Source organism: Neovison vison, chromosome 3 (genome assembly GCF_020171115.1).
Source record: "Neovison vison isolate M4711 chromosome 3, ASM_NN_V1, whole genome shotgun sequence".
Taxonomy (NCBI): domain Eukaryota; kingdom Metazoa; phylum Chordata; class Mammalia; order Carnivora; family Mustelidae; genus Neogale; species Neogale vison.
In genome coordinates this window covers 115,798,829-115,818,507 of record NC_058093.1, presented here as the reverse complement: position 1 = coordinate 115,818,507, position 19,679 = coordinate 115,798,829, and the positions used below count along the sequence as shown (strand labels likewise).

Genomic DNA, 19,679 nt, shown 5'->3' with positions numbered 1-19,679 from the left:
TGGCCCTCCCTTCCTATTTCTGCTTCTCTCCAGAAGGAAGCCTGCAGTGCACACGGCTGTGTGCCTGTCTGACCCTGCGCCTGAGTGCGTCTGCACTTACATCTGCTCCCCATCCCCTCCCCACCTCGGCAGCTGTGTACACATGGCTTTCAGAGTCCGATTCGAGCCCCGTCGCATTTCCAGACTCTCTTGTACTTTGCTTTAGATTATCTGTTCTCCATTCTAAGCCCCCTCATCCCCATAACTTTCACTGTATATGTGTCATTCTTCTTCTGGCCATGCGACCCTGCCTTCGTGTCATTTTGCCCCCAGATCATGAGTCCCCTCAACAGTAATTGTGTCTGGTATATCGTGTTTTTTTTTTTTTTTTTTTTTTTTTGTCAATATCTGCATAGTACTGGTGCACAGGTATTAAGTTCTGTGGAATTGAATGAGATGTAGGAACTTGATAATGTGACAGAACAATGTCTCTAATACGTTTTCTTTATTATTCTTTTAAAGAGTCTCAGTTCATCTGTCAGTGAAGGAATTTGGGCAGTAGATGAATGAATGTGTAAACAAGAGGACATAAGGAAGAAAAAGGTACCCTCCAGTAGATTTCTTACGCTGCATGCCAGTTGAAGCCCTCTCCTCCTGTCTCCACGTACTTGTCAGCACTATTCAGCTTTTTTTCAAAGCTCTCATGCATGTGCATTTTACGCATTATGTCACGTTATCTACCTGAAATAATGAGCAGAAGTTTAGAGGTACTCACACGATCTCAAGATCACCCACTTTTTCCAGAACAAGGAACAGTGATAACTGTTGTTGGTGCAGCGCTTGACAGTTAACGACTGTATAAATTGTCAGCGGCCCTGTAAAGAAAATAGACCTATATTAGAGACTAGGGGAGAAGTGAGCTTTCCAAAGCAAACTCAGGATTCTGCCGAAGGTTTGTTGTTATTTTCTGATTCTGTGTTCTTTATGTTCTGGTGTTCACTTTAATTTTTTCGATTCCCTGTAGTTAGCATGCGGTGTTGGCTTAGTTTCAGGTGTGTGAGACAGGCAACGGCTCTGTGCATCCGAGGGCTCACCCTGGGAGTGTGCCCCATAGTGCTATCTCCAGTTTCAAGTGTCCCCGATTTCATTCATGATCATAACGATGTAGGGGCACAGCGGGCATTGGGAGTCTGGGCTTCTGGCTCCTGCTGCTCTGTACAATGTTTTCTATGTGTATTATTAGCATATTTGTTAAAATCTCAGTGGGGAGAAGCCTGTTTGAGGGACCTTCTGTTTAATTGGCCTCTGGATCTCCTCACAGCTTTTGTCCAAAGAATGCTTGTCGTGCGCTTCCAGACAAAACAGTAAGCTTTGTGAGAGCAGGGTGTATTTCTTGCTTTATTTTCTCGTGTCCCCCTCCTCCCCCACCCCCCATGGGAATGAATGTCGAGCTCCCAGGGGTGTTCAGTAACTATTTATTGAATGGATGACTTTGTATTTTTTTGTTCTTTAAGGATGATAGTTTTCATAATGTCCCTCAACCTCTTTGATAATATTTGTAGTGTAAAAGGTCTTTAATGATTTGGTGCTTGGGCATATAGGTATATGCACATGTAAACTGAGAGGGTCAGTACGATCAGAAGCCAAAGTTAAAACATGAATAAAGGGCCATAAGAAAACAAATGGAGGGGCGCCTGGTGGCTCAGTTGGTTAAACGTCTGACTCTTGATTTTCGCTCAGGTCATGATCTCAGGGTCATGAGATTGAGCCCCGCATTGAGCTCTGTGCTCAGCAGGATGTCTGCTTGAGATTCTCTCTCTCCCTCTGCCCTTCCCCTGCACGCGCACATGCAGTCTCTCTCTCTCTCTCTCTCTCAAATAAACAAATCTTTTTTAAAAAATAGGAAAGAAATGCCCATAGAAAGATTCAGGATGGGGAAAAGAAGAAATAAGAGTATAGAATATGAGAAAGCAAAGTCTAGGTTTTTTTTTTTTTTTCCTCTATAAACTTGCAATAGAATATGGAAGTATGCTTATTCTAGAACTAAGATTTGCATTCTTGAGAATTCTGTGTTTCATAGAAATATTCAAAATATAGCATGCCCTATATATTTGAAGTTAACTTTTGGTCTTATATTTTCCTGCATTTAGCATGGGAAATAAAGATGATTAAGAGTAAAGATGGTGACTTTTTTTGTTTGCTTAATTTTTATTTTTATAGATGTGTGTGTTGAGGCTTATACAAGTTATTTGATCAGTTGAAAAGATTGAAAAAATCTTAAATTCACAAAGTTCTAAAGAAACCTCTGCACTAGAAGCAAGCAGGTAAGCATTTTTTTTTAACTAAGTAGCACATAAATTAATACTTCACATCCAGTCTAATTAGTCGGGGACAGCTTAGTTAGATCATTTCTGAACAAGAAGAAAATCCAGGTTTGTGGCTAGAATGTATCTCCAGGAGAGTGGAAAGCATGAAATGGTGACATCTGTAACACTTTCCTATAAACCCTTTGGTTATAGGCCACAGTTCCAACACATCATTATGCTTGCAGTGGAGAAGTATATTTGGAATCACCTTCCCTGAGGACTAGCAAAGTCCTGTTGATCTTTAAGGCATACCTACCATTCATCTTGGTTTTTTCCATCTCCTTTTTTTTCCTAGACATGCCCAGAGTATTACCATTGATGTATTTTGCACCAGCATTATATTATTATGAAACAGTATAGGACACATCCAGTTGAAATTTACAAACAGGAAAGAAAAAGCTTATGAAATAGAAAAAAGATGATGGCTCTCTTTGTTATACTGTGATTGTCTTGTTCCCTTCCTGGTGTGAATTTTCAATCAGCCAGGGTAGATGAGTGACTCCGAAAATGAGTAGTTAGGTCCTGTCAGCACCATGAGACGCACAGTGGTGCAGTGGGAGGAGCCTGGGCTGGTCCTGCACATACCAGCTGAGCTGCCTGCATCAAGGTCGCCTGGTGCCCTGCGTGCTCTGTTGTGTGAGGCTAACAGTCCCTCCCCCTACAGGCGGAGTTAGGTTTCTAAATTTTAGGAATTAAGGTTTTAGATGTGGAAGGAACTTGAGAGACCATATGCTCCACATGTCTCATGATGGAGATTAAGAACGGACACATCCCAAAGGAAGCGATTCTCTGGTCCTAGGTCTCTGCCCCCTTTCACATCAAGGCATTTAACTAAGTGGTCAGCCCCCACTGTGCTTGTGGCTCTAGCCCGTTGCACTGGTGCTTCTGCCCCCGTTCGTCCACACTTAGCAGACACTCGGTGCGCGGCCCTTCTGCACCCCGTGTGTCTCCAGCGGCCCTGCTTCGCTGCGGCCCTTGGCAGCACCTGCAGCCCCTCCAGCCACGTCCACGTTCGGCCCCTGGGGAGCTGGCCCTCCAGTGTTCTTCCCGTCTTTGCCGTTGCCGCTGTGCTCCTCGGATAGAAACACCTCAGTGAGCTCTGTGTCTACAATCCTGTCCCTTTGCAACGCTGTCCTTGATAAACAGACATTGTGCGCTTTCTTGCTCAGAATTACCTTGGAGGACTTTTTTTCTCCAGAAGAGCAGCTCTGAGCTCTAGAGTCAGGAAAGCCAGAGCAGCGTTGGTGCACGGTAAATCCATCATGCTTCCCAGGCCCAGAAACACCGATATAAGGATAAATAGGAAATGAGCACGGGATCAGTCAGTAGAGGTTGGGATTAGGCTTCGACGTTGGTCGTGCGGAGCGCTTGCCTTCCCTCCACACCAGTTCTGATGCTCTGGGACAGGGCACACTGAGGCAGGTCTCCAGACATTTTGGGTTTCCTTACAGTGTGTTTCCTCATTACCTGACTGCCCATCCTCAGATGTGGGATGCCTCATAGAGCCCAGCAGGGGCTTCAGGGCCTTTGTTGTGTGTGTGTGTGTGTGTTTTGTTTTTTTTTTTTTCGTTCACTGTTCGGCTTCCTTTTGAATGGGGTTGACGCTTTCTAATGTGGGGGGCAAGAGGGAAGTGTATCCAGCCCACTTGATGGCAGATGCACTGTGAGTGATTTCTCACCAGCTCCCGGAGCACCGAGCTTGCTCTTTCTGCCATTGGGTAAATGTAAACTTGGAGTCCGCTGCTCTGAGGGATTTCCCAGGTTGCTGCTAGGTGGTCAGTTTTAGCTTATTGAGGAGACAGCAGTAGTTGGTACTGGGGAGGTACTGGGGAGGGAGAATGAGGCAGGCGGAGAAGAAGAGGGGGATTCGGGTATGAACGGTAGGACAGGGCAAGAGAGAGGAGGGTGTTAGAGAATGGGAGAAGAAGGGCACGAATGGGAGAGCCCGAGGAATGTGGTGGAAACACACAGTTGTACCCACACTGACCTAAAATAGCTCCATCCCCTTGCCTGGGCCCTGTGGCCCGGGCCAGGCTGCGTCGGTGGCTTCTACTACCTCCCCGCTCTTCACCCCCCACACCTGGGGCCTGCTGCACAGACAGTTTGTCCTGAAAATTGATGGCGTGCAGGTGCCTGAGCACTGTAAGGCATGGGGGGCGGTGGGGGTGGCGGGTTGTGGCTGGGAACACACTGTGAAGAAAGAGCACAGGGGGCGCCAAACTCGGCATTGCTGACCAGGTGATGTGGTCGCTCAGAAATTAACTTTGGGAATTACACTTCTCTAATTGTCTCTACTAGCCCTCTCTGGACTAGACAGATTTTGGAGAGAATTGCCACAGAATTTAACCAGTTACAGTTTCATGCTGTTCAGAGCAAAGGCATGCCTCTTCTGGACAAAGTAAGACCAGTAAGTGTTGGTTTCGATTTTCAATTTGCTGTTTGCGAATTTCCTGGATGATTTTGGTTTGACCTAGCATTGCCCCCTGATAATTGCTACTCTACAGGATTTTGAAGCTAGCTTTGATTTTTTTTTTTTTTTTCAGTGTCTCCTGCTTGGGACCCTGCTTCCATTATGTCACACTAGATAGATTTTGTGTAAAGACACGAGCGTAGTCTCCAAACTATGCAAGTAAAATTAATTCTGAATTTCACGTAACTTGACACATCATATGATGTAGTCAGAGTTCATTTATCCAAAGCCCTTGACTGGGTTTAAATGCACATTTGTCAGATTTACTCTGTAGCTTAAGAGGCAAATAACTTTTTGTCGTTCAGTAATTGTCTAAACTTCACTTTGATAAAGCCGACTTACTTTCAAAGAAATCATAGGGAGGGAACGCCTCAGTGGCTCAGTCGGTTAAACCACTGCCTCTGGCTTAGGTCATGATCCCAGGGTCCTGGGATCGAGTCCCACCTTGGGCTCCTTGCTTGGCAGGAAGCCTGCTTCTCTTTCTGCCTGTGCCTCCTTGTGTGCTTGTGCTCTCTCTTGACAAATAAATAAATACAAACCTTTAAAAAAAGAGAAAGCAAGCAAGCAAGCAATCATGGGGAGAAGAGATACATTGTTATTCTCTAGGAAATATTGGGATTTTAGTCTTACGTATATTCTGGTAGAATTAGAGGCTCGCTTTATATATATAACACATATGTATATAAATTATACACATATATTTGAGTTTTTAGAAACTGTTGTGCCTGGACCTTCTTTCCTGGTCTCTCTGTTCTTGCAGCGTATAGCCGGCATTACGGCCATGCTGCAGCAGTCCCTGGAAGGCCTGCTGCTAGAAGGGCTTCAGACTTCCAATGTGGACATCATACGGCACTGCCTACAGACCTACGCTACAACTGACAAGACACAGGATGCAGAGGCGTTAGTCGGTCAGGAACTGGTGAAACCATACATGGATGAGGTTTGTGCCCCCATGCACCTCATTCCGCAAACACAGAGCATCTACTCTGGCTTCGATTCTTGACTGGGTGTGAGAGAGCTCAGGGCTCTTCCTTGAAGATGCTCCTAGTTCCTGCTCTTCTGGTTGTAAGAAAAGGTTGGTCCCGCTTGGTGCCCATCAGCATGGCAGGAATCAGGCATGCACTCTGGTCTCTTCCAGTGATGCCATAGCTCAGGGATCATCTTAATTTAGTAGGGGTGAGGGACTTGCCTAGGAAGAAGATACGGATCAGAACATTTTCAGGTCAATTCCCATTTCCGTAAGTTATACGTTAATGAAGTTGCCAAAAAGCGTGACCCCACCAAGGCGCCCGTGCTCACTGGAGGAGCTGGAAGACAGCTCTGTGCGCAGGGAAAGTCCGTGAGGGGAGGCGTCTTCGCAGAATTGATGTGGCCTAAGTCTTGAAGACCATGGGGGAGTTTGCCAGGCTAGGAAGGTGGGAGGGAGGGAATATTCAAAGATAAAGGGCTTTTATGGGCGAGTTAGCGGGGTAGTACCTTAAGTCCGGAACTTGGTTACCCAGTGTTCTTGACCTATGAGGATACAGTTAAATACAGGGAGTCAGTGTATCCTGCCTCTGAGCGGCCGGAGTACGGGCTGCACCGTGTGAGGCCGCCAGCAATCAGCAGCTTCCCACTTAGAGAGCGTCGGTTTCATCTAGTTTAGGCTGACAGAAGTCATGAAGCCAGTCTCAGCATTTGAGGGCTTTCTTCCAGTCACCTGCCAGTGCGAGTGTTCTTTCTGTCCAGTAAGTATAAAGCTACCCACCATGACTTCAGGATGAAAGGCTTCCAGTTTTAAAACGGGACAGTATCCCATTGATAGAAGTGAAATTGAAGGATTATTTTCAGTAATCTTCTCAGCTTCATTAGGACTACTAAAAGTAAATGACCTATCATTTCTTTGTATGTATCCTATTATAGTTCATAGCTCTCTCTGTGGGGGTGAAAAAGATCGCATTATTCTTTGTCACTAAATGAAAATATTTTAGTTATTTAATTTATGCCCTTTTCATTGAACTGAATCTAATATGCTAAATTAGGGAAGTACTTTACATTTCCGTGTCGTTAAATGAACTGTGGCCACGTTTGTATTTTAAGTTTGTATGCTTGTCATTCACCTCCTGCAACTCAGCCTCACCACAAAAAATAAAATACTAAAGCAAAATAAGATGTGTTTTCTTCCATCACTTTCCATCTCAGCCCTTTCCCTGTTCTGGAGACGGTAGAGGATAAGGCCAGGGTGAAGATGGTACAGAGCTGTTGTCTGGAGATACAGTATTTCGCTTTTAAGCTTAGAAGGGAAGCAGATGAGTGTGTGTGAAGTTTTAGCTTCAGGCCAGTCTCTGTCCCCCAGCCTCTGTGTCCCCCAGGGTTGGAGCAGTATTCCCAAATCCCGGGACCTATATTTTCGTGCCGCTGTTACTTACCTCCTGTTTAGAAAGCATACTGAGTGGGGAGGAGGAAGGACGAAGTGCATTTTTAAGGTTTACTCGATTCTTTTCTCTGTAGTGTATAGTTCATACTTCTCTTTTAGGTGCTTTAAACAAACAAACAAACAAACAAATAAATAAATAAAAATAAAACGCTCTTCCTTCTGCTAGGTGATTGTAGAACAGATCGTTGAGTCTCATCCGGACGGCCTGAAGATCATGTATGCTAATAAGCTACTGGAGTTCCTTCCTCACCACTGCCGCCTTCTTCAAGAGGTCACAGGAGGAGCCATCTCAAGGTGACGTAAACTGCTGTGTATGCGCCTGAGCTCAGTTTAGTGACCACCTGTCACCTCCTCATGTGCCGCTGATCCCTGGCTGTCCTGTCTGACCCGGGAATGTGTGCTCTTCCCTATTTGTTACCAGTGCTGTGAGGCAGGTGTCGCTTGCCTGGGTTTACAGGGAAGGGAATGAAGAGTGGGGACGAATCTCAACGGTGACATTTGTGTGACTCCAGAGCCTCTGCTTTTCTCTTGTCTATACTTTCTCCTTACCCAGGTTCAAAATCAAAATTGGTTTCCTTCCACTATTGTGATGTCATCATCGGTCTAGGAATACCAATTCAGTTTAATTCAACACGTTTTATACTGATGGCAATTAAAGTCATGTTCGGTTTTCCCTCCCTCTCTTATTTCATTTCCATGGCTTTCCAGTTCTGTTTCATGAATATCCCATTACCTTCCACCATCTCCGTCATCCCAGTCCAGACCTTTGTCGCCTTTTGTTCGAGGGTAGCGGGCTCTACCCACCTGGTCTCCCAGCTCCACCTGTCCCTCTTCATTGCAGCCCTCAGCTGTCCCACCTGCCCAGAGCTCTGCAGCCTTCCTGAGTCGCTCGTGGCTTCTCATCGCCCACAGAGGAGCATCCAGTCTTTCTGGCGCAACCTGTGACCCTTGGTGCTTGAGTCCTAGTGGTTCTCCTCTGTAGAACTTTCTACTGTGGAACTTTCCCCCATACCACTACGGTTCCTGGCCAGACAGGAGCGCTTGACCTTCCCTAACACACCTGGTACAGAAGATCCCTGACTTCACATTGGTTCAGTTTATGGTTTTTTGACTTTTTATAATAGTGCAGAAGTGATATGCATTTAGTTCGGATCTTTTCCCAGACTGGCGATCTACAGTAGGGTCCTCTTTTGTAATGCTGGGCAGGGGCAGCGAGCACAGCCCCCAGGCAAACCACGTGATCACGAGGGTCAGCAACCAACACACTTGAACCGTCCTGTTCTGGCTTTCAGTGCAGTGTTCGGTAAATTACATGAGATACCAGACACTTTATTGTGAAATAGGCTTTGTGTTAGAGGATTTTGCCCAACTGTGCAATACTGTAAGTGTTCTCAACACATTTAAGTTTGGTGGGGCTAAGCTCTGATGTTCAGTCGCTTAGGTGTTTTCCATGCATTTTCAACTAAAGAGATTTCCAGCTGAACAATGGGTTTATTAGGAGCCGAGGCCGTCATAAGCTGAGGAACATCTGTCTGTACTGTGTGCCTCTGTGTTTTCCTTCATTGCTTCCTGACTGTCTCATATCCCTTTGTCTTTCTGTTGATCTGTCACTCCACATGAAGCTCCAGTCAAATACAACTTCTTTTTTTTTTAAGGTTATTTATTTATTTACTTATTAGAGAAAGCATAAGCAGAGGGGGAGGCAAAGAGTGAAGCAGGCTCCCCACTGAGCAGGGAGCCCGATGTGGGACTTGATCCCAGGACCCTGAGATCATGACCTGAGCCAAAGGCAGAGGCTTAACCCACTGAGCCACCCAAGCGCCCCCAGGCTATGATTATTTCAAGAAAAAGCCCTATTTGCGAATTCTTCATCTAGTGAAGATTAATTAAAATCAGAAAGTCGACTCTGCCACCTTTAAAAACCCAGGAACAGAAAAAAATTCCACGAGCAGGTATAACCCCATCCACAATAAATCACTTTGAATCCAGCCCTGAAAACTAATACAGAGTAGGAAGAAAGCATTACAGAAAAATTTTGTTTTCATTAATCAAGCTGGAAAATAACGGGCCTTACACGAATGCCCTTTAGGAAGACAGTTCTTACAGTTTTATGTTGATGGAAACTAACATTACATTCGAAGCGCATGTTAAAACCATGACTGTAGACTAACTACCACTTTCAGTCGTCAGAAGATGAAAAATGGTCAAGAATCACCCAAACTGAATCCTGGTTCCTCCTGGAAAATGTGTTCCTAAATATTTTCCCCCTGAACTACTGTGCTCTTTCTGTATCTTACACAGCAGACACCGCGATGCACAAACACATCCAGAAGGCCTTTGAGGGCTGACAGCCTGCTGGAGCAATGAGGAATTCACCCAAGTTTCTGCCTTTCTGCCAGGCCCAGAAAGTTCTGGGTAACCCAGGTGACGTGTCATGAGAATACAAGTGTACCTCACACCGTACCTATCATCACCTCAGGGTAGACACCAAAATCTGTATTCGTATATGAAAATCCGAGATGCGTACAGAAATCAAGAGTGATTTTGTCATCTTGAAGGAAAAACACACTATTGCGCTGCCACATGGCCTCCTTTCTCCTCGAGTGACTGCAGGAAGTAGCGATTGCAGTCAGAAATCTCAGAAAAATTAGAGTAAGGGCAACACCTGAAGTTTACTCCTGAAAATACTTGGAGAACGACTGTGACCAATAAACCAGGGCTTAGTTCATGAGACTATGTCAATGAGCTTATACCATCCCATGTCCTGGTCAAACCCTCATGTCTGGGAGATGGAGGGACGTCTTCATCTTCCAGAGCTACTATTAGGGAAAAAAGTGGAGACAATACTGACAGGAGTCCCTACTTCAGCAGGAGAGCCAAAAACACCTTGCCCCTCCATAATCCCAAATGAAAATAAACATCTCGGGGCGCCTGGGTGGCTCAGTGGGTTAAGCTTCTGCCTTTGGCTTGGGTCATCTCAGGCTCTTGGGATTGAGCCCCACGTCGGGCTCTCTGCTCAGTGGGGAGCCCAGTTCCCTCCTTCTCTCTCTGCCTGCCTCTCTGCCTACTTGTGATCTCTGTCTGTCAAATAAATAAAATAAATAAAATCTTTAAAAAAGAAAAAAAAGAAAAGAAACATCTCATTTTACTAGTGTGCCGCAGTGACTATGCAGGAGAAATTATTATTATTATATTATTATTAGATGATATATTATTATTATTGTACTATATTGTTAACCTTTTGAATTCGGACATCTAAAATTTTTAATAAAATATGAAGGCTTTTTTTTAAGATTTTATTTATTTGACAGACAGAGATCACAAGTAGGCAGAGAGGCAGGCAGAGAGAGGGGGAAGCAGGCTCCCCACTGAACAAAGAACCCGATGCGGGGCTTGATCCCAGGACCCTGGGATCATGACCTGGACTGAAGGCAAAAGGCTTTAGCCCACTGAGCCACCCAGGCGCCCCATGAAGGCTTTTTTTAAAGAACAAAAACTTCAGACTCTATCTTTTTTTTTTTTTTCCCCAATTTATTTATTTTCAGAAAAACAGTATTCATTATTTTTTCACCACACCCAGTGCTCCATGCAAGCCGTGCCCTCTATAATACCCACCACCTGGTACTCCGACCTCCAACCGCCCCCCACCACTTCAAACCCCTCAGATTGTTTTTCAGAGTCCATAGTCTCTCATGATTCACCTCCCCTTCCAATTTACCCCTACCCCCTTCTCTCTAACTCCCCATGTCCTCAATGCTTTTTGTTATGCTCCACAAATAAGTGAAACCATATGATAATTGACTCTCTCCACTTGACTTATTTCATTCAGCATAATCTCTTCCAAAGAACAGCCATCTTGACAAAGCAAAAGCGGGCACCTTGCACTGTAAGAGTGGGTTAGCTTAAGAATGGCCATCCTGATGGGAAACCATTTTACTGAGCATCCCTAACCAGCCCACAGGCGCACGTAACTTGAGATAAGAGAAAGTAGCTAAAACCCAAGAAACAACTTAATCTTATACCACCAGGGAGGTTAGGCGATGGCGCCACGGGACCAGATGTTAAAGAACACAAATGGTTAACATGCAGAGATTACAATCCTGCAAGACAGGAGTCTCCCTTGGTTTGCAAATGTCCTGGTGATTTACAACAAAAAGGGCTATCTTTTCAATGGCCCAATTTCCGGAGACAAATGGCTCAGTTCCTCAAGGCCTAAGGTCGCCCTCCCCACCATAAAACTGAAGGAGGCTGAGGCAGAAGGAAATGTAAATAAAATGAAATTTCTTCTAAACTTAAATCTCACGTAACTGCCAGGATGGCGCCAGGATGGTGCTGGGGTTGCGAAAGTTTAAACAAAGTTAAACTGTCAAAGTGGGGCGCAAGACATATATGTAGCCATGAAGAAGTGCCTTGAAAATGCTATATAAACCCTTGGCTTTGAGTGCTCGGGGTCCTTGTTGAAACCCGCTGCGCCCGGCGGATACTTGGACCCCAGCTAGCTGGAAATAAACCTTGCTGTGTGACTTGCATTATTGAGAGTGTTCTCTGTCTAATTGGGGGGTGGTCGATTCTGTACCCTAACACCATCAGTGATCTCACCAACAAGCCAAGCCCTGTCCAGGCCGCGTTCCTACCCGGTGTTTCCCCTACCATGGGTTCAGATATTTTAGAGTGGGAGGGCTGTACATTTAAAAGCTACAGTATTGCATGCTTCTGCTGTAAAATGTATTTATTCCAGCACACTTCTTGGTGAGTCATATTGCGTATCTCACATACAAAAATATCTGCCACCCGCGTCCTCCTGGAACCTCCACCACCTGGCCTGTCCCTCCACATCTCAGGGGATATGCGGCACATCACACGTCTAGAATTTCAATGGAGGAGAGGGTTGCTGGGTCTATAAACTATCGTGTCACTTACAGAGACGAGGATGGAGAGTTGAAGCCGTTTTTGAGATGATTCGAGAAAAGATAATGGTCCCAGAGATGTGTAGGAAGCAGGTGCAACCGCTCTCTGTGATCGCTGACGGTGAGTTGGTTGGTTCTCTTACACAGAGCCTCGACAGGGCCCAGCACCCCAAGCTTGGGAGGATGCCTTTCCAAATTGCTGAAGAAAGGGTGCAAAGGGTCAAAATACACAGAGGCCAACTTCCTAAAACTTAGAAATGAACAATGTACAAAGTGCTCGCCTACGGATGGGGCAAATGGGACAAGAAGTAATCTATGTTCTCCCTGCGCTAACGTGTACACACACACACACACACACACACACACACACTCTCTCTCTCTCTCTCTCTCTCTCTCTCTCTCTCTCTGCCTGGAGTTGAAGGGAGGAGGCCACGGCTGCTCACAGAGGATTGGGTGCGGAGGGAGCTCGGGGCCCCCAACGGAGGGCGCCAGGGAGTTCTCACCCTAATGCCACGTATCACTCCAAACTAGCCCTGCTCACTGTGCCTGGAGTTGAAGGGAGGAGGCCACGGCTGCTCACAGAGGATTGGGTGCGGAGGGAGCTCGGGGCCCCCAACGGAGGGCGCCAGGGAGTTCTCACCCTAATGCCACGTATCACTCCAAACTAGCCCTGCTCACTGTGCAACGTTCTCCACGTGCTCTCCCTTTGGATCGTCAGCATTCCAAAATAATGGGAACTCCGTGTTTGAAGCAGAGGGAGCTCAGTAAATAGAGGGGGTGAGTTTCACGTGTGCACACATGCGTGTGTGCCCCCAAACATGCTCGGCAAGCTGTTTTATTTTATTGTCTTTCAAATCAGATCTTTTTGCCCCTGATTGCTAAATGACCTGGTGTGGAATTCTCTGAAAGATCACCTTTTGTCAGCTCACAGCCTAAATGAGAAGGGATGAAGGGTTTGTTTGTTAAGCCCTAAAAACACAAATTCTCTTTCAGCTCTCTAATTTCCACAGAAATCCCACTGTTTCTGGTTTCAAGAAAAGAAATATGAAAGCTCCAGGAAGGCACATCTTCCTGAAACTGGGCCTCCCACAGCGGGGCTTCCTTCCTCTGCCAGGTGGAAGGCCTGCCAGGTCCACTTTTGCCTTGGGGCCTGGTTTTGCAATCCTTTAGCCCTTCAGCAGAGCCCCAGCAGCTAGTGAGGAGGCTCGGGCAGAGTAGGGCCTGTATCAGAGCAGGTGCAGCTCTATTTCAGTTTCTTAAAACCAGCCTGTGACAATGTGTCTCACACCCTCTGGATTTTTTCTTTTTTCAGACCTGGACACACACACACACACACACACACACACACACACATACATAGTGACTGGAGAAGGAGGTGAATACACAAGAGGAGGTGAATGAGTTTTTGAAGCCTTGGGTGGCGGGAATCTTGAAACCACCCAAATATGTGTATTCTTCCAAACAAGGTGCCATCCAGGATCTGGTATGATGGGGTGAATCACATAATTTTGAGACAGATGTTACCACCTGATTGCCATCAGGTTTCTATATTCAATGTGCAAAAAAGGAGTAGAGAGTGGAAAAACCAGGGGTAATGATTAATCATACATGGGGCATAAGACATAAGTAAGGAATATTTAAGAAAAAAAAAAAAAACAGGAAGCTAAGTTAATAACATAACTTATACTGTTGTACCTGAGTTTTCATGTCAGAGAGACCACCAAGGAGCCGACACCGATGCAATCACACGAGGGTTTATTCAACAAGCTTAAAACTTGGGCCCAAGTATACCCGACACAGCAGAGTAGGGACTTGGACCCCAAGCTTAGTTAAGGCAGGGGTATTTATGGGTTCCTATTACTAAAGCAGGGTGGCGGTCTCTGAACCAAAGCAGGGTGGGGGTCTTTGGAACTAAAGCAGGGTGGGGCTTCTTGTTATTAAAGCAGGGTGGGGGTCCTTAGAACTAAAGTAGGAAGGGGCTTCCTGGAACTAAAGGAGGGTGGGGAGGTCTCTGGAATTAAAGTAGGGTGGGGCTTACTAAAGTAGGGTGGGGGTCCTTAGAACTAAAGTAGGGTGGGGCTTCCTGGAACTAAAATAGGGTTGGGGTCTCTGGAACTAAAGTAGGGTGGGGCTTCCTGAAACTAAAGTAAAGTAGGGGAAAGTTCAGCCCTTGGGCACAGGGGTCTGAGATGGCTGTACTTATGCTAAGGCTAAACCTGACGTGGGATGGCCTTAATTTTTCTCAGCCTCCACAATACAACTGTAGTACTGCTTATGCTTTCAAGACAGGTCCATGAAGCAAGCATCCAGCCTCAATCTGAAATCTGAAATCAATCTGAATTTGCAAAAAATAAAAGGGACGGAAGGGCGCATCTTCCGATGCATTGCACAATGATTGTGAGTCAGGTGTTTCTCCTCTGATCTGCCAGCTACATTAGCTCTTAGATAATCATCAGCCCTGTTTTGACAGTTACCACAATTAGAAATCAGAGGACTGAAAACAAGGAGAATATTACAAATTATTCCAGTGAACAAATAAAAATAAAATGGGAGCAAGAAAAGGGCTCTGGAATAGATAATACAGTCTGAATTAATATCTAATTGATCAAGATATCGATATTTTATGACTTGTGGAATTACTATCTGTGGATCATTTATATGTCCTCTTGGGGAAAAAGTCAGGTCGGGTCAGTAAAGGGTTGATTTGGACTATGGTTCCGGAAAAAAATAATTACTAATATTTTGAGACATAAATATTTCTAGGCAATCATGATTTTTGATAGCAAAGTTGTCTTTAAATGGTTTCCAGTGCATTCTGAGCAGTATCTTTTATTGCAGCTCAATTATTCTGGAGACAACTGATGAACTTTGAAAACTTATCCTCAGAACCTGATAAATAGGTTTATACTATGTGTAGAATATTTACAAAATGCTTTTTATTATACCAATAAAAAGTATGCTGAAAAACATAGGCAGAGAAAAAGGGACATGTCTTACTTCCAATGGCTGCACTTAGGAAATTGAACCGAGAGGACTGTCCCACACTTGAGAGGTTACAATTGGGGTCAAAAGGAAAAGCAAAATGTTTTCATTATTAGTATGAATATGTAAGAAACGAATACTCATTTAACTCTCAAGTAGAAAACTGGATCCTTCTAATAATTCCTGACTATAAATAAAAAAAAAAGTTAACCATTTTTATTTCTCTATCATCCATCTATCATTCTATCTATGGATCTATGAATTTATCATCTACCTACCACCCTTTCTCTCTCCCTGAGAAACCTTTACCTATCTAACTCAGAAAAGGACATAAATTGTCATCCAGTAATTGAGAAAAGTAAGTCAACAGCTTCATCTGCAATGCATGGAGAATGTGAGGATAAAAGGTGTTTTCCATATAAATAGCTCCCCAGGTGTCCAGAGAGCTCATTAAAAAGTGACACTTCCAAGGACACAAAAGAGGATCCTGGGCTCTTGGTTGGAAACTTGACATAAATGTGTCACATGTCTTGTCTCCCTCATGCCATTGAGGAAATCACATAGAGAAAGCCTTCCTTGGCCAGAATGTCAGAGGTGCCCCATCCCAGGGATTAGCCCTTTCACACCCCTGATTTTGCTCACCCTGACAGCTGGTGAGGGGACCTTCTATGGAGACAGATTACAAGCTCTCTCCACTGTGAATTGTTTATAGGAACTATTATTTCCTTGCCAGCTTTCCTTTTCACTCAGTCTCTCCTGGCATATCCTAGAAAAGTAGGATCTGTTACCACAAGGCCATGTGGGCTCTTGCTAAGGGAGCCACTTGAGGACACTGAGAAAAGGAACAAGGAAAGCCCCAGTCATATGATTGATACCAGTCATAGGGTTTCAATTTCCTGACCTTTCAGAGCTTTTAACCCACTTCTGCATTAGAGTTTACTTCCAGAGTCAAAGTGGATGACTGCTGGGGCAGGAGCCCTCTTCTACATTTTGGCCACATCACAATCCCTCCATCCCAGCCTGGAAGCAATTGATCTCTTGTCTGGGAGCATTAAATAGAGCTTTTAGTGTATTTCCAATGTTTGAGGTCTGCAAAAGCCACTCTGGCACAAGTAGCTTTATATCACACAGGCAATAGTTCCTGTGATGGACTGTTTTATTGCATTTATCTTTGAGTCTTTAAAATCAAGTTCTAAAAGCTTTATATATGCAAGCTTTAACCATTTAACTTGGTCTCTCTGCTTTTGGAAAGGAAAACAAGTTAGAACTGCTGGGCCCCCCATTGATCTCTTGACCAGCAACTAGATCCCAGCTGGATATTGTGAAAGTTTTTAGCTACAGAGATGGCTGAAGCCCCAGCAGCTGAATCCTGGCAAGCTGAGTGGAAGCATGCTTGTAAATGTCTGCAGCACTTCCATTAGTGTTTATACACCAACATGCAAGTAAAATGTCCCATATCCAGCTCTCCAGAAAGAAATTGATCAATAAAAATATGTTGTTACTTATAATACTTACTTTATATATTCACAAATATGTTATATAATTGGAAGTATATCAGTTTATTATAAGTAAGGTAGATACAGTTTGTTATATATATAGATAGCTCAGAATTTTTACATCATAATTAAAACAACACATAAAATATTCTATTGTAGATCCCATGTAGCCAATAAGCTGTTGTTGAGTCTTTACCAAATTTTCCATCTGAATGCAACCTGTGGCTGTGATCCAACCATAATTTGACAAATGGTGCTGCATCCTAATTCACACTTCCTCCAATGAATTTATTTTTCATTACATCTGATATGGGATCTACTGTGAATCTATTTCTTTTTTTTATTTTTTCTTTTTTTTATTTATTTGACAGACAGAGAACACACGTAGGCAGAGAGGCAGGCAGAGAGAGAGGGGAAAGCAGGCTTCCTGCTGAGCAGAGAGCCTGATGAGGACTCCATCCCAGGACCCTGGGATCATGACCCAAGCCGAAGGCAGAGGTTTTAACCCTCTGAGCCACCCAGGCATCCCTGTGAAACTATTTCTAATGCTCATACAATGTTAATGACCTGAAACTTCTTTGAACATTGGTACTACGTATATGAGAACTTTATTGCTTATTGACATGAGTGACTTCTTCACTGTTTTAAAATGTACCTGGGACTTGTTTTCATCAAGTAGGGTAAGACATGTAGACACAGAAAGGACTGTCATGAAGAAAGAAGTTAATACTTGCAGATCCCTAGAAATAGGAAGCATGGAACACCACACAGAGCCACACAGGGAAGGACCAGGCTCATTCAGGAGACAAGGAACAAGAGCAAGTATAGGCAAAATCCTTACATGTGGTTTCCATAGGAAAGAATGGGCAAGGCAAGGTGAGAAGGCTTAGAATTGGCTAGTTTGAAGAATTCCAGCAGACTCTGGGGTGTAGAGACTGTCCTGCTACAGTTTCCTGGTATATTTTTCCCTTGACCCCCTCTGCCTCCTGACCCTGGGCTTCCCCACATAGCATGGTGTGCCCTGTCCTCTTGAGATCCATGAGGCTAACAATATCTTTGCAATGGCCTCATTATACCTAAATAATAATGGAGGTTACATTTGAAGACACTAATTGTAATGGACTAAAGAACCACTTAAGCACTGGCACAGGGTCATCACTGTGAAAGCTACTACAAATGCTGGTATGACAAATTTTTAACTCATGTTTTAACTCATGTTACCAGTTGTGCAGGTAATTCCCAGAGGTCAAGACAAGGATTGTCAGTAATGAGCATCCACTTGGACCCTGTGCATTCTCTCAAGGGAAGCCTGGTGTTGCTTGGGCCCCTGGACTTTATTGTACACCAAAGGGTACCTCAATAAACCTGGTGGGGGGGGTGTCATCACCACTGAAGAACATGTTCACAGGGTTGTAAATGAACAAAAGCCATACTTCAGAATCTCTGTTACTGAGTCAATAATAACTTCATCTAATAATAAACCTCACCTCTGAGCAGGCTTTTAGGTTTCCTTCATGGCATTTGATCAAGCATGAGAAAAGAAAAGGTGCCATTATGGTCTTTGTGTGCTATGTGAGGTAACAGAGGCTTGAGGACAATGTACGCACATGGCCAGCATATAAGAAATGGGGCACTGAAGTTTGGTGCCTTGATTCCAAACTCCATGCACTTTCTCTCACATCTCTAATGCCTGAAAAGGGTTGTAAATTTCTACTATGAGTTTGACATCAACTATAACTTTAGTCCATGTTGTAGAGCCTCCTGTGTGGAGTGCTTGCCAGGCCCAAGACTTCAGGCCCAATCCTTGCTCAGCACGTAAGTACTTTTAGCATCCAATGGGTATTTCCTCCACTGATGCTTCACTGTTTCCCCTTCCCTCACTCCCAAAATCTTTTGATTACAGGCAGTTTCAGAGTTAATTTTCCTACAGTCTCAAAAGTTGGAGTTCTGGAGCAGGGCTCCTTCCTGTGGCGGTCAGGCCCTGGGGCAGCCAAACCCCACACCCAACTTGGGTAGGACTCTGAGAAAGGGGGAGCCTTCAAGTAGATTTGGGAAAAATTCATCCCAAATTTCCCCAATTGGCACCTCAGATGATGTTGCCAAACGTGGAAATGGCATTCCATTTTGGAAAATCTGTCTTCCTCACCTGTGCCAGGCATGGTTTCTGTGTGATAACCAAAGGACCCTACACTGTAAAGATAGGGAAGCAGGGGCTGAGCACTAAGGTGGGCACCTGGCTTCCTTCCAAAGAGGAGGAAAGAATAGGCTATATATTGCCAAGGTGGAGGAAGATGGGAGAGGAAAGCATCACTTAGGTTCTTGTCAAATTGACCAGTTAAAATGGACTCTTGCTGTCTCATGTGGACCTTTGGAAGGAAACAAACCTAGGTTGTCATTTTGAGTAAATACAAATATAAAATGAGAAAAATTATGGTTTGAATTTTCCAATTCAGTCATGTATGTTATGACATATGTTGCATTTGAATGGACTTTGTTTGCCCTGTCAGTGTCAATATTTTCTTCCACAAAACAAAATCTAAGACTATTAGATTGATAAATGTCAATTACTCACTCCAGAAAATCCTAGAAATCCATAACCTCCAGATTATCATTTCTGTATCATCAACAAGGAGGCTCTAAGGATCAAGAGAGCTACCTGGTAAGCTCCATGGGTGAATGCAGCACTCAGAGCCTAGGAAAAAAAAATTCTGAGGACAGAAGAAGACGCTCAGCACATCAGACAAGGGGATAGATGAAGGGCCTGAGGTTTCAAGATCAGAAGACTCTGTAGAGTACCATTAGAAGACTCAGTAAAGCATCATCACCTGAGCCCCGCCATGACTGGCTGATCATCCCTTCACCGATATTTGTGCTCCTCTGAGTGAGGAGGAGGCAAAATATGTTGTTGCTGGTGGCATAAGCACCATATGGGGGTCTCCCTACAAGACTGCAGTAAAGCTTCCTTCTGTTCTCTTGTCTTCTCCAACTACCTGTGTGACAGGACAGGTACGTGTTTTATTTCATGACTTTAACAATTTCACTAACAAGAGATGGTGAGAGGCA

The 19,679-nt window shown here is 44.5% G+C and overlaps 1 protein-coding gene across 6 annotated transcripts in view; it reads left to right on the top strand.

Moving 5' to 3' along the window:
- The window catches only part of LOC122902781 (conserved oligomeric Golgi complex subunit 2-like), a 44,062-nt gene that overhangs the window by 22,731 nt on the left and 1,652 nt on the right, over positions 1 to 19,679 (top strand). The window contains exons 4-9 of one of the 6 annotated variants that reach the window (XR_006383866.1): positions 502 to 582; positions 2,200 to 2,303; positions 4,644 to 4,752; positions 5,576 to 5,755; positions 7,398 to 7,525; positions 9,536 to 10,210. Coding sequence is in view for 2 of the 6 variants with exons in the window: in XM_044242752.1 (XP_044098687.1) it covers positions 4,726 to 4,752; positions 5,576 to 5,755; positions 7,398 to 7,525; positions 12,154 to 12,190 (372 nt within the window). In the remaining 4 variants the exon portion in view is untranslated. Of the gene's footprint in view, positions 1 to 501; positions 583 to 2,199; positions 2,304 to 4,643; positions 4,753 to 5,575; positions 5,891 to 7,397; positions 7,526 to 8,072; positions 8,940 to 9,532; positions 10,211 to 12,153; positions 12,474 to 19,679 lie in introns of those variants that run through there. The other 5 variants (XR_006383864.1, XR_006383867.1, XR_006383865.1 and 2 more) reach the window with 5 other exon arrangements.